At 39.3% G+C, this 12,887-nt stretch overlaps 1 protein-coding gene across 9 annotated transcripts in view; it reads right to left on the reverse strand.

Annotated features, from left to right (window-relative positions):
* AFF1 (AF4/FMR2 family member 1) overlaps positions 1-12,887 on the reverse strand; it is a 207,076-nt gene that overhangs the window by 45,869 nt on the left and 148,320 nt on the right. For 8 of the 9 annotated variants that reach the window (XM_036852590.1, XM_036852592.1, XM_036852589.1 and 5 more), the window contains 3 exons: positions 9,315-9,359; positions 4,281-4,367; positions 3,308-3,344 (listed from right to left, as the gene is read on the reverse strand). In XM_036852590.1, coding sequence (XP_036708485.1) covers positions 3,308-3,344; positions 4,281-4,367; positions 9,315-9,359 — 169 coding nt within the window. The remainder of the gene's footprint in view (positions 1-3,307; positions 3,345-4,280; positions 4,368-9,314; positions 9,360-12,887) is intronic. The other variant, XM_036852596.1, reaches the window with a different exon arrangement.

Here is a 12,887-nt window from a genome sequence, read left to right on the forward strand (position 1 = left end):
CTTAAATTATGCCAACCAGAGTGTTATACACTGCTTATAAAATAACATTTATGTTACCTCTAGAGAGAGGGCTTGCTCAGAATTGGAAAGCCCTAAACAGAGCGAACACACTTTGAAAGCGCCACCCGGCATGCCAACCACACTGCCATGGGCAGGAGACTCTCCTTGCTGTCAGCTGGCGGGGCTCCCTTGTGGAAGCACTAGGATGGGGCTGCAGTCACCCTCACCTGGTTTGACGTCACATATCTATCCGTGATTTGCTAGCACTCTCTTTTATAGACTCTGTCCTTGGCCCACTGTGCTCCCACCCATCCCCCCACTATTCAACAGCCCCCATTCATTCATTCAACTGCTATTTACAAACTGCCTATTAGACACCAAGATGTTCAAGGCATTTGACCCCGTCCTCAATGAGCGTACAGCTGACTGAGGGACATCAAACAGGCACGTGTTATCTACAACCCTAGGCAATGCAAAATCAGCGCGAAAACCAATCATCTAAATGAACTGTCCCGGGAATCTACAGATTGGTCACTCTGCTGGTCATGACGAAAGAAGGCAAATTAGAAAAGAAACAAAATTAATTGTGTCACAAAGGATGGGTGAGATTTTGACAGAATGACTGCTGGCAAGAGGGAGATGAGGGTGGGGAAGGCCTTCAGGTAGAAGAGACAGTGAGCGAAGGCTCGAACATGGGAGGAGTTGAAATGGTGCAGATTACGACAGGGGAAGGCTGGGGTGCAGAGTGTGTGGTGGGCAGCATGGGGGGACCAGGGAAGTCAGATTTTAGAGGGCTCTGAGTGCCACAACAGGATGTTAAAACTTCAGTTGTCAGGCAATGAGACATCTCCAAAGCACGATGCAGCTATTCCTCAGAAAGATTAACCTGCTGGTGCTACCTGATGTAACCTAGAAAGGAATGGGAAATGTTAAGTGTGGAGGCTGCAGACCAGCTGAGAGGCTGTGCTTGTCTAGGCCTGAGGTAATACGGACCTGAAGCAGAAGGGGAATGGAAATACGGTTGCCTTTCAGACAGGGGTGAGAAGAGTGAGCACAAATGTCATGTGGAGGCCCTTGAACATTTGCAATTAAACGCTTTATCCTCATGGTGGCAGCAGCTCTTATATGATATTTTTAAATTGCTTGCCCTTCTGGCTAGCAAGCTAGGGCTGGCACTACAAATTAGAGGGGCTAAAGTACAGGCACATGTACTCCTACACAGTCACCTTGACCCGGTCCTAAGCTCAACGAGGCTCTGGTAATCCTTAGGCAGCCGCGTTTTTTTGCACATGTGAACATAAATACTGGGACATACAAGTAAAATCCCTATACTTCATTCTCTACAGACTCCAAAACCACAATTTTTCAAGAAATTTGAATTATCTTGCTGGGCATACTTTGAGAAATATATGTCACACTCCACTTTTCTGAAAGCTATATCTGCACACACTCCATTCCTTCTTCATCCAACATAAAACCAGACCCCTCCAGGGTCCAACTAGGCCCCCCAAAGGCCACATTCTCACAGAGGTAAAAAGGGTTTCCAGCAGCAGCATAAAAGACCCCAAGGTAAGCATTTGCTGAGCCAAGACCTACAGGAGACCTGCCAGTGTCTGAAAACTTCTCATCAGGGCAACGAGGAATCAGCCTACACTATTCCACAGGCCTGGAGGGCCACCACCCCTGGCGAAGAAAGTGCTTACCAGTTCATGTTCAACTATATTTTGCTAAAAGGAGAAATCAGACAGTTTAAAGGATTACAGGGTCTTTCTAAACCAGGAGGTAGCAATCATGCAGGCTGTAAGTAATTCAGTGGAAGGCATATAATCTGCATGACTGGCAGCCCTAGCAAATTTGGGGGTGGGGTGAGGAGCAAGAGGTAAAGGAACGCACAGCAATCCCGCCCACAGCTGAGCTGGTGACACACCTGCAGACTTATGCCACTTCACCCGTTATCTATCTTTGGATAGGCTGCCAAGATGTTGAGAAAAAAAGATTTCCCAGTCTCCCCAATACTGTGCAAGATGATCAGGTTTCTCTCTCTGCATTTGGGGGAAATTTATTTATTTTTATTATTATTATTTATTTTTGGCCACACCACACAGCATACGGGATCTTCATTCCCCGACCAGGGATCGAACCCATGCCCCCTGCAGTGGAAGCACCGAGTGTTAACCATTGGACCGCCAGGGAAGTCTCTGGGGGGAAATTTAGTTAGGAGTTATTTGCAAAGTCTTATTCAGTACTTCTAGAGCAGGGGGCAGCAAACTTTTTCTGTAAAGGTCTGATAGTAAATATTTTAGACTTTGCATGCCATACCTTGTGGCATAATAATAAATGAATGAGCACGGCTGTGTCCTAATAAAACCTTCTTTACAAAAACTAGCTGTACAACAGATCGACTCTCAGGCTACAGTGTGCCTATCCCTGTTCTAGAGGAAGATTATTTCATTTCTTGTTTTTCTCATCTTTTTTACTCTCCTCATATCCTTGCAATTTAAACAACAGGACAATCAAGGGAAAAACACAAGCGAGGAAAAAGAATAAGGTGGAGATATTTCAAGAAGAGTCACCTCTATGGAATATCTATGAGCAATCTTCTCCCAACACATACATGCACACCACGCACCCTACTTTCGTCTCCCTATCCTCTGAAGACTAACACTTCATAACTTGGGCACTCACCATATGTTGATGAACTACATGACTGCAAATACACCAGTCATTTTTGTAAGGCTTGAAATGCCTTGCATGTAGTTGGGACACAAAGAATTTAGTGAACCGAGAGGTTACTGATATAGAGAAAGGCTGGATCCAGTTAGCTTTCTTCTGTTTCCCCCTGAATTCTCAAGTATTTACAATCCATTAAAAGAAACCAAAAAAAGAATTACATGACAAATACATATAGAAGGTCTAGAGAAGCTATGTGCTCTCTTCCTTATAAAAATTTCTTGGTTTTGTTTAAAATAAATACAAGAAACACACAAAATACCCCAATCTATTCTTATACACAATTCCTGGGTAACAATGCATTTAGAGTCACTCTCAAGATATTTATCATATGTGAGGTAATACCAAATTATATTTTATTTGTTAGGTACTTTACTAAGACATCTTCATTAACTCTTTGCAATAATCTGAAACTCCACCTAAAGAACAGCTTTATGTTTGCCCTTCCTTCCTATTCTTTAACCGTAGGAAGCCTTCATCTCTACTGGAGCATTTTTCATTAATGTTTTCTACATTAAAACAGTAAAAACCATGCTTTGTTCTCCAATGCAATAATCAGTTCCACATATTTACTTACTTTGGTTTAGGGTTGCAGAACTGATATGCTGAGAATCCTAGAAAGAAAAATAAAAATCTCTAGTTAATAAAATATTAAGGTTTATAAATCCAAGGTTGTGTCACTGTTAAATCTGATAAATATTGATAAATCTAATTTTTACACAAAATAGGTTGTATTGCTTCTGTTGTTTCCTAAAGTTTATTCTTCCTTTGGTGTCAAGGATTTTCAACACAAAGTATAATGTTTTACCTTAAAGTCAATAATAAATTACATTTTTTGAAGAAAAAAAAACTATCATTAGAAAATATGTAAAGTATCTAACATGGTAAATTCTGGTTTGGGTAGATAAAACCTCAATGACATCATGGAAAGAAAGACTGATAATATATTAACAATGTTCATGTATACCAGGCTGGACTGAACACAGATCTGAAGGTGATATTTCTATATTCTGAATGTTATCCAAAAGTAGAAAAGGCGAGGGGACAGTGTTGTTAATATACTGTTCACAAATACTTTAACAGAAATGTGCAAGTAGGCAGTTCACCTTGCTATTAAAACCATCACGAATGCAGCTGATTGCACTAAACTTTAAGAAAATGTAGGAGGTATGACAAGTGTAAATGTATATCTGTAACGTACCTAAGTCCTGAACTAGGAAGCAGACACCCTACCTCACTTAATTCTCCTGTACCTCCGTGTCCCTCTTCTAAGGTAAAGAACCTCAAAAATGAAAGAATTGTAAATGTAAAGTCCTGAATACTTTCATAAGCTACAAAACCCTATACAAATGTAAGATGTTCTTACTGACATAATTGGAGAGTGAAGTATTTGAAAGCATTAGGAAGCACTTTAGTAGCTAAATTAATTGCAATATTAACCTAATCTCCAAAGAGTTCAACAAATAATACTTGATTAATCTGGCACACAGCAATACTTCAGACTTGTCACTGGTGTGGACGCAGTGCCTGCTAGACTTGTGAGGAATTACCTTTGCGGGAAAAGGAAATTTGGAGGGCTCAGCTGTACTAGGCGTGTGTATTGCTGTCAAAGGAGGAGGCCATGAATGGGTCATTTCCTGGAAAGAGATTTGGAACGGGAAGAAAAAGTAAATTATAAATAGAACATTTACTGCTATTTAAGTTAACTTTTTAAACTGAATGTAGAGTGGAGTGATGGTAAATGAAAAGTGAAATCTTAAAAGTTATTTCATTTACTTTTTAAAAAAGCTCCTACTTGGTGGGCTATGTTCAAAAGCTGAAGCTCTCCAACAAACAAAACTGAAAAGAAATCAGTTCGAAGAAGAAAAACAAGAGCATAGAACAGGAATGGTCTTAACACTCTGAACAGCATGAAGCATAAAAACGGTAGTAGGTATTACCAGAGCTTGTGTAACTATGAAAACTCAGGCCTGTCTCAATGCTTTCTTTCTCTCTCAGCTTCTTTATTGCATTTCCTGGAATTATTTAAGTTCAAAGGAAGAAGAACTTTCCTGTTTGACTTAAGCAAACAAGTAATTCAGGTCACTTGTTCCACTTGGGAGAGTTTTAATGGATTTGACCCTTCCCTGATACACATTATTAGTACGTAAGAACTTTTGCAGAGAAGGCCTTAAAAAGTGACCGTCCCTTTTCATTAACAGAAGTTTCATTTCTATTCACTGTTTTCATGGAAGCAAGATTTCTATATCTTCCAAATTAATATATCTATCTTGACATGAGTTCTTTTTTCTAAGCACATTCACTTGCTGGAAAACAAAATGTCATATTAAAGGTGTCTAATCGCAAATATGCACACACACTTTGTTGAAGAGCTAAAATGGCACTGGAGATTAACGCCAGCCCCTTCTTTTTACAGCTGAGAAAAATGAGGTCTAAAATGACAGGATCAGGTCCCCCAGGAAGCCAATGGCTGAGAGCACAGGGAATGGCCCCTTTGCGTTGGAGTCTGAGAGAAAGAAGTCCATCCCCACGTGTGTCAGACCTGCCAGGCAAACTGGCTTAAGATTGACAAGCAACCCTCCACCAGCACACTGGGGACCCCAGATCACGCTATGTTACCTCACCTGTACAACACACTGTTGTTTTTTTTAACATCTTTATTGGAGTATAATTGCTTTACAATGGTGTGTTAGTTTCTGCGTTGTAACAAAGTCAATCAGCTATACATATACATATATCCCCATATCTCTTCCCTCTTGCGTCTCCCTCCCACCCTCCCTATCCCACCCCTCTAGGTGGTCACAAAGCACCGAGCTGATCTCCCTGTGCTATGCGGCTGCTTCCCACTAGCTATCTATTTTACATTACACACTGTGCTTTTTTCCAAGTGCTCACCAACCTCTCCATCACCACAGAAATGCCATCTGATCCTTGCAACAACTGGAGGTGGAGCTGGGTAAGCATCCGCATTCCCCACCTCTGCACACATCTTCCCCGCCCTTCCCCACAGCCGCCCTCCGGGTTGCTAGAACCTCAGAACAGACAGAAATGACCCGGCACAGTGACAAGCAAAGTAACCGACGCTGGCTGGAGTAATTTTTGTTAAAGGTGATATCACGCCCTTGCTCACTTGACTAACCATCTTTTGTTCAGTACAAAAGAGGAATTCTATACTGAAGTAAAATGGAAAGAGTAGCAGCTCTGGAGCCAGAGACCCAGATTGGATCTTAACTCTGACCCTGCTGGTCAGGTCAGCCTGAGGAGTTTGAGCTCTCTGAGCCTTAGTTCTCAGGAAGAGGTGGACGAAGACCACTTATTTTTCAGAGCATAAAGTGCTGGAATACGTGGTAAGAGAAAGCACTTAATAAATTAAAAGCCTAGTTTTAAAAGAATTTTAATACTGCACCAAAGAGTTTCCTGTTGTTTTATTTATTTGACTATACTCTAAGGTATGGGACCATGAGAACGTTACAATGTAAAAACTTGTAATAATTGCAAAGGTGTCTGAAAGTATCATCCTTCTGTCTTCCAAGAATTTCTTTAGAATCCCAATGGTGTCTATGACTTTTAGTCACCAATGATTCCCAGGAAATATCTATTGTACTCTCAATGCCTAAGGCTGCCCCGGCTATTAAATTAGGCAGTTGGAAAGTGCATAAACTCTTTCAGGCCTTAAGTGGTTTGCTGATAGTGTGAAAGAATTTATACACTTCCCTAAATGCTTAGTTTACTAGGGGAAGTTAGGCCTTAGGAGAATTGGGGCCATAAGGAGAGGAGGCTGCCCAGAATTGCAGGGCCCTGAATTCACTCCCTACTTTAACAATGACTTATCACATGAATGGGGGTAAATCACTTAGCACCTGATTCACTCCTGGCCTTCCAGGTGCCACAGCTGCTATCTCCTCCCCACTCTCCACCTTGCTCATTTTGCTCTAGACACTCTGTCTAGTTATCGCCGTTTTTCTAATACACCAACCTGTTCCCACCTCGAGGCTTCTGCGCTCTTTCCTCTGCCTTTTCCTCCAATCACCTGCCTGCTATATGACTCATAGCGCTTATCAACAACTGACATTTTATTATATATTTATCTTCCCCACTATGGTCTCCACAAGAGCAAGGACTCTTATTCACACGGCATCCCAGTGCCTAGAAAAGTATGTGCATCTTCAGGGATATTTGCTGAATAAATGAACATTCCAGTGACACTGGTACAACGAGTGGTACAAAGCTACCACTCGTTGTACCAGTGTCACTGGAATGTTGCACTGAGATAATGTCTACAAGCACTGCATTAACTGCCCCAAAAGGCTGTCCAGGCTGTAGAAAACCTGAGCCGTTTCCATACACCCAATGAGGACACCATCCCCGTCTGGACCCTTGTGCATGACCAATTCCTGGTTGCTGGTAGTGTCTGCCTGCTACCTTCTTACCCTGCCGGTCTGCACAAGTCACAGGCCACCAATGCCCCTTCAGTAAAACATTGCGACTCCTAACATTTCCACCAGAGAACCAAACACTATCGTCTATAACTGATTTTCTCCTTTAGGGAACTATTTACTGCTTCTATTGCCCATCAGAAAGATCTGTGTTAGGATTCCTGGCAATCTTCATAAATTACTGGTAGGAGATAAGAACAGGAACCACGAGGCAGAGGGAAGTATCTGGATCGACATCAGAGAGTGAGAGCTGGATTTGACCCTAGAGTCATCTACTATCTACCAGCCCAGGGCCTTCATTTTACCCGTGAGGAAACTGAAGTCCAGGGAGTACACGTGACTTAACTGAGGCCCCAAAAGAGGAGAAGAGAAGGGGACAGATTCTAAGTCTGCACAAAGCAGAGACCCAAGCCCCTCTTCAGTCCGGGACATCCTGCGATTTACTCTCTCTCTTTAAGACTTCCAAATGAAAACACTCACCTGTGGCTCGCATTAACCATCTACTTTCAAGCATATCCAGGTAAGCAAGAACTCATTAAAGTGATGTTGGCTGAGAGGGGAGGGAGGATGGATGAGTTTATTAAATTAAAAATGCTTGCCTGATGTTCTAATACTACCACCTTACATAAAGGACTCAACAAGTCGTATATTAACATACATCAAAACGTTAACAGAAGCATTTGACACATGCAGGAGACAACTAATCTATATTGTTGCATTTACTTTTGAAATAACCAGGGAACAAATCACACACAATTTCAGGGAAAATGCTAAGGCTATTATTTCATAACTAAGTCGTTTGTTACTTTTATGACTCATCTTACCAAAGAATTTCAGAAATACCAGAGGGAGAGGATAAAACAAAAGCTTGATCAAGATATCTTATTATTAATCTTACTTGCTGGTTGGCAAAAATTTCTCATTTTCAGCAATCCAAAGTATGTTTCCTTAGAGGTATTTCTTTCTTAGAAAACTCTAACTACAAAAGTAGGATACCGAAGATAGTAAAACAAAAATAATGGAACTGTTTTCCAAACATCTGGCTAGACACCACCTTTGTCAAAAATTGCACAAATGAGAAGGTAACCAATATACTTAATTACTGGTTTCAGCACCACCTCACTTAATACTTTGCAATGAAAACTTAAAGGAAAAAATTGGGTAAGCATATTTTGAGGAAAAAAGTGTGCAGTTGGGATAAAAATTAATAGGTACATGTGTCATACCTCTCCTACTTCCAAAAAAACCAGAAAACAAAAATCAGAAACCTTATAGCAAAAGATAAAGTAAGAGTATCATTAAAAGTGACATGGAAGAAAATTAAGAGCCACAGAGGAGGAATGAGAAATAAACAAACAAAACTCTCAGCCATTACAATTACTGTATTTGAGCATTAAATTTAGCTCTAGATTCCTGGAAGTTAAAGCCAAAATGGGACACATAACAGTTTATATAATTCTTCTCTGATAAAAAGAAAGCATGCCGGTTCATCAGGAGAATTTATTTATTTTCCTGGAACTGAATTCTAAAAGGAATTTGTCATCCTCGTGCAAGGAAAACTGAACAAATGGATAATGGATTCAATGATGTATTTGTAGAAGCAGCACAAATGTTCCTGGCATGGTCTCAAACAAGAGCAAAAAATAACCCTTTCAAGGTAGGTGTAAAGATGTCCATTTACTTTCTACTATTTTTCTTTTTATCCCTTTAAAAATTCATGGTCTCACTGACGATAAGGCCAAACATATAAAGTGTCACCTATAAAACACCGAGAGGTGAAAACCAAGCACTACTTAACCCCTGGTGCCCCCTGCTGCAGCAACACAGGGCATCTCCTCTCTGGGAGGTGAGCAATTCTCCAGGGTCTCTACAGACAACCAGAAAAGCTTAAGGGAGATGTCTTAAGACTCTGGTCCAAATGCCTCGCAGTTTGTAGACTTCATTTCAATTAAAATCTGTCAGATAGTTCAATAATGTCCTAAGACTCCCTTTGTTATTATTCTGGTTTATTTTGCTTTGGGAGGTATGAGGGGAGAAACTGTTTAAAGGAGTTTAGAACGGCAACTGTTTATTGAAGTCAAAGAAAATGAATATATGTCTGCCTACTTAAGTATTTCTTCAAGCAAGAAATAATAACAATAAGCTCACCTTCAGAATCTCTTCAACACAATGGACTTCACTGGAGTAGGTCTGCTGAACGGGAAAAGCAAGAAAAAGATTAGCACACAAACAAAAAACAACTAGAGTGCTGGTACTAATTAATACAGCAACACTCTTGTAAGTAGAATCACCTCAGGGCCCACCTCTTACGAGCTAAATAGGAGAAACTTCACATTCTGGATGAAATAAAACCAAAGAGATTAACCTGACCTAATCGTGCAGGAAAGGTTTCTGCTGGACACAATGATAGACGAATTACGACCCTTAGGTCAAAAGCTTCTGATGGAAAATATGTATATTAAAGAAAATTAGTACATTAGTAAATCTAGGGGAATAACAGATATAACAAAAGTGGAGGTGGTGTTAGTTTGCTGCTTTATAGCAACATCTGTCCAGTGAGCCAAGTTACGTGAACATGAAGATGGCATTCATTCTGAACATCTTACTGAGCCCACAGGAAGGAGGCCAGCATCCAATCAAGGATAGATTTTATGGTAATATCATGGTAATATTCTAAAATATTAGAAACTTTACCTGCCAAAAATTCATTTTAAATTCTAGCCCTACTTGAAGTCAGCATTTCCATCTTATACACACACACACACGTGCACACATACATGTACACATACACACACACACACACACAAACAAGTACACACAAAATAGTTCTCCAGAGACAGACCCTAGGGAGAGAGGAGATTACCTAGGGTCTTAAAGGAAAGATCACCTTGCTTATCCCCAGCTAAACAAATGACAGCTGCTGTTGCTAGTATCACAACCATAGTTTCTAGAAAATGTCATTTTACAGTCTTTACATTTTTAAGTACAAAGAAAATGGAAAAGTAAAATCTTTTTTATATGGAGGTTCCTTAAAAAACTAAAAATAGAATTACCATATGACCCAGCAATCCCACTACTGGGCATATACCCAGAGAAAACCGTAATTCAAAAAGACACATGCACCCGAATGTTCATTGCAGCACTATTTACAATAGCCAGGTCATGGAAGCAACCTAAATGCCCATCAACAGACGAATGGATAAAGAAGTTGTGGTACATATATACAATGGAATATTACTCAGCCATAAAAAGGAACGAAATTGAGTCATTTGTTGAGACATGGATGGATCTAGAGACTGTCATACAGAGTGAAGTAAGTCAGAAAGAGAAAAACAAATATCGTATATTAATGCATGTATGCGGAACCTAGAAAAATGGTACAGATGAGCCAGTTTGCAGGGCAGAAGTTGAGACACAAATGTAGAGAATGGTCACATGGACACCAAGGGGGGAAAACTGCGGTGAGGTGGGGATGGTGGTGTGCTGAATTGGGCAATTGGGATTGACATGTATACACTGATGTGTATAAAACTGATGCCTAATAAGAACCTGCAGTATAAAAAAACAAACAAAACAACTAATACTAAACTTTCATTGGGTTATTTGTATGGAAATATGTTAATATAAATGTTTCAGACATTACATGAAATTTCTAAAAATCTTATATTTGTATTTGTATGGAAATATGTATGGAAATATGTTAATATAAATGTTTCAGACATTACATGAAATTTCTAAAAATCTTATATTTGTATTTGTATGGAAATATGTATGGAAATATGTTAATATAAATGTTTCAGACATTACATGAAATTTCTAAAAATCTTATATTTGTATTTGTATGGAAATATGTATGGAAATACGTTAATATAAATGTTTCAGACATTACATGAAATTTCTAAAAATCTTATATTTGTATTTGTATGGAAATATGTATGGAAATACGTTAATATAAATGTTTCAGACATTACATGAAATTTCTAAAAATCTTATATGTTCTGGTATAATGTTATAAGTAATAATACTAGTTATTACTTTAACATGTATATCTCAGAAATAACTAATTTTCTTGTCAACTGCATTATTATGAACTTTCATCAAATCTTTAACCGTGGTCATTTTTAAGTCTTTTGTCATTTACAGACAGTTCTGGGTGTACTCTGATGATTTTGCAAATATGTTCCTATAAAAGGGTTTCATCTTCAAGAAATTCATGGAAAAGACTCTGACAAGTACAGGTTTCTGGTAACTGACTGTACTGCTGAACTGAATGAATAAGCATTTTCAGAACTCTAATGAAAAACTGATGAACTCATAAAAGTGCTAACAAAAGATCAAGATGAAAAAAAAAATTAATTACATGGGACTGAGTGAACTGATGAGGATGAGTATAATTTTTGTGACTTTCTGTCTGAATTTAAAAAAAAAAAAAAAAATCCCACAAGGACTCAGAGGCAAAGAATATACAAATCAATTTTCACTGCAAAGTAAAGGAGCTGTTACAGTGGAGGATTACTGGACTGAATGTCAATATTATGACATAGTATGAGTGTGTTTCATGTTTGGTAATTGCAATCATTGTTGCTTTTGTTGTGGTCATCCATGTACAATGCTTGGTGTCAGTCTATTTATCTCTTATAAAAATAAAATACAGTGTGTGTGTGTGAAAAAAAAAAAAAAATCACTTTTCCTTAACTAGAGATATGGAACAAATCCCCTGACTTCACAGTTTTTAATAGAATATCAGCTTTTGCTGTGTGTCAGTTCATGAGCCAAGTGCCCTGGGCAACTCCTGTACAACACACACCCCTCCCATTACTGCCCCTGCTGTGAAGAAAGCACTGCTCTTCCCAGTCAGTTGGTCCAATGCTTGCCTCACAGCCAGAGTGTAGATGGAAAAGGGTTCTTTTCAGGGCTCTCGTCTCTAATTTGAGTGTAATTTAATACAGCATTGGTTGTTAATTCCTGATCTAGGGTTTATTAATCCACCATTTCCCTCATTCCAGTTTCTTTAAGGAAAAAGGAAAAGAGCATACAGCATTCACACTCTCCTGGAATTGAATCTAATGGACACGTCAAAATTCAGATGCAGTTTGACCTGCCTAGGTCTGGTTTTAAAACATGTAAATTTCATGGAGATGATTTTATTGAAATGTTTGCAGTTTGCTATTTTTGAGGTAGGGTCTGGAAGTTAGGAGGTATAACCAAAGAATCAAGGGTATCCCCTTTCTCTGCTGGCCCTACTGGACCTGCCTTTATGCATTATGCATGTCAACAACAGGACCTGCTTACCCAATTTTTGTTTTTCAAGACTATTAAGGAATGCCTAAAAACTGGACCAAATATTATAGCACAAATGTCAGAAACAATGAATGCTGTTTTGACCTGCGGGTAAAATGTAATTATATCCTACAGTTTTAATCTTTCACATGCGTCATTAGGAACAACAATTAGGAGTTGAAAGTTAATCAACAGAACAGAGCATATGACTCCCGACTCTGGTTAAATAGTCCCCTCATCCTATCTGCTGCTGGAATGAGAATGAGAATCCAATTAAAATATCTGGCAGTCATGGGGGACGGGGTTAGGGGAGGGATGGAGTGGGATGCTGGGGTTGGAAGATGTAATAAGCTTTTATATACAGAATGGATAAACAACAAGGTCCTACTGTATAGCACAGAGACCTATATTCAATATCCTATAATAAACCATAAGGGAAAA

This window comes from Balaenoptera musculus, chromosome 5, assembly GCF_009873245.2.
Source record: "Balaenoptera musculus isolate JJ_BM4_2016_0621 chromosome 5, mBalMus1.pri.v3, whole genome shotgun sequence".
In the NCBI taxonomy this organism is placed as follows: domain Eukaryota; kingdom Metazoa; phylum Chordata; class Mammalia; order Artiodactyla; family Balaenopteridae; genus Balaenoptera; species Balaenoptera musculus.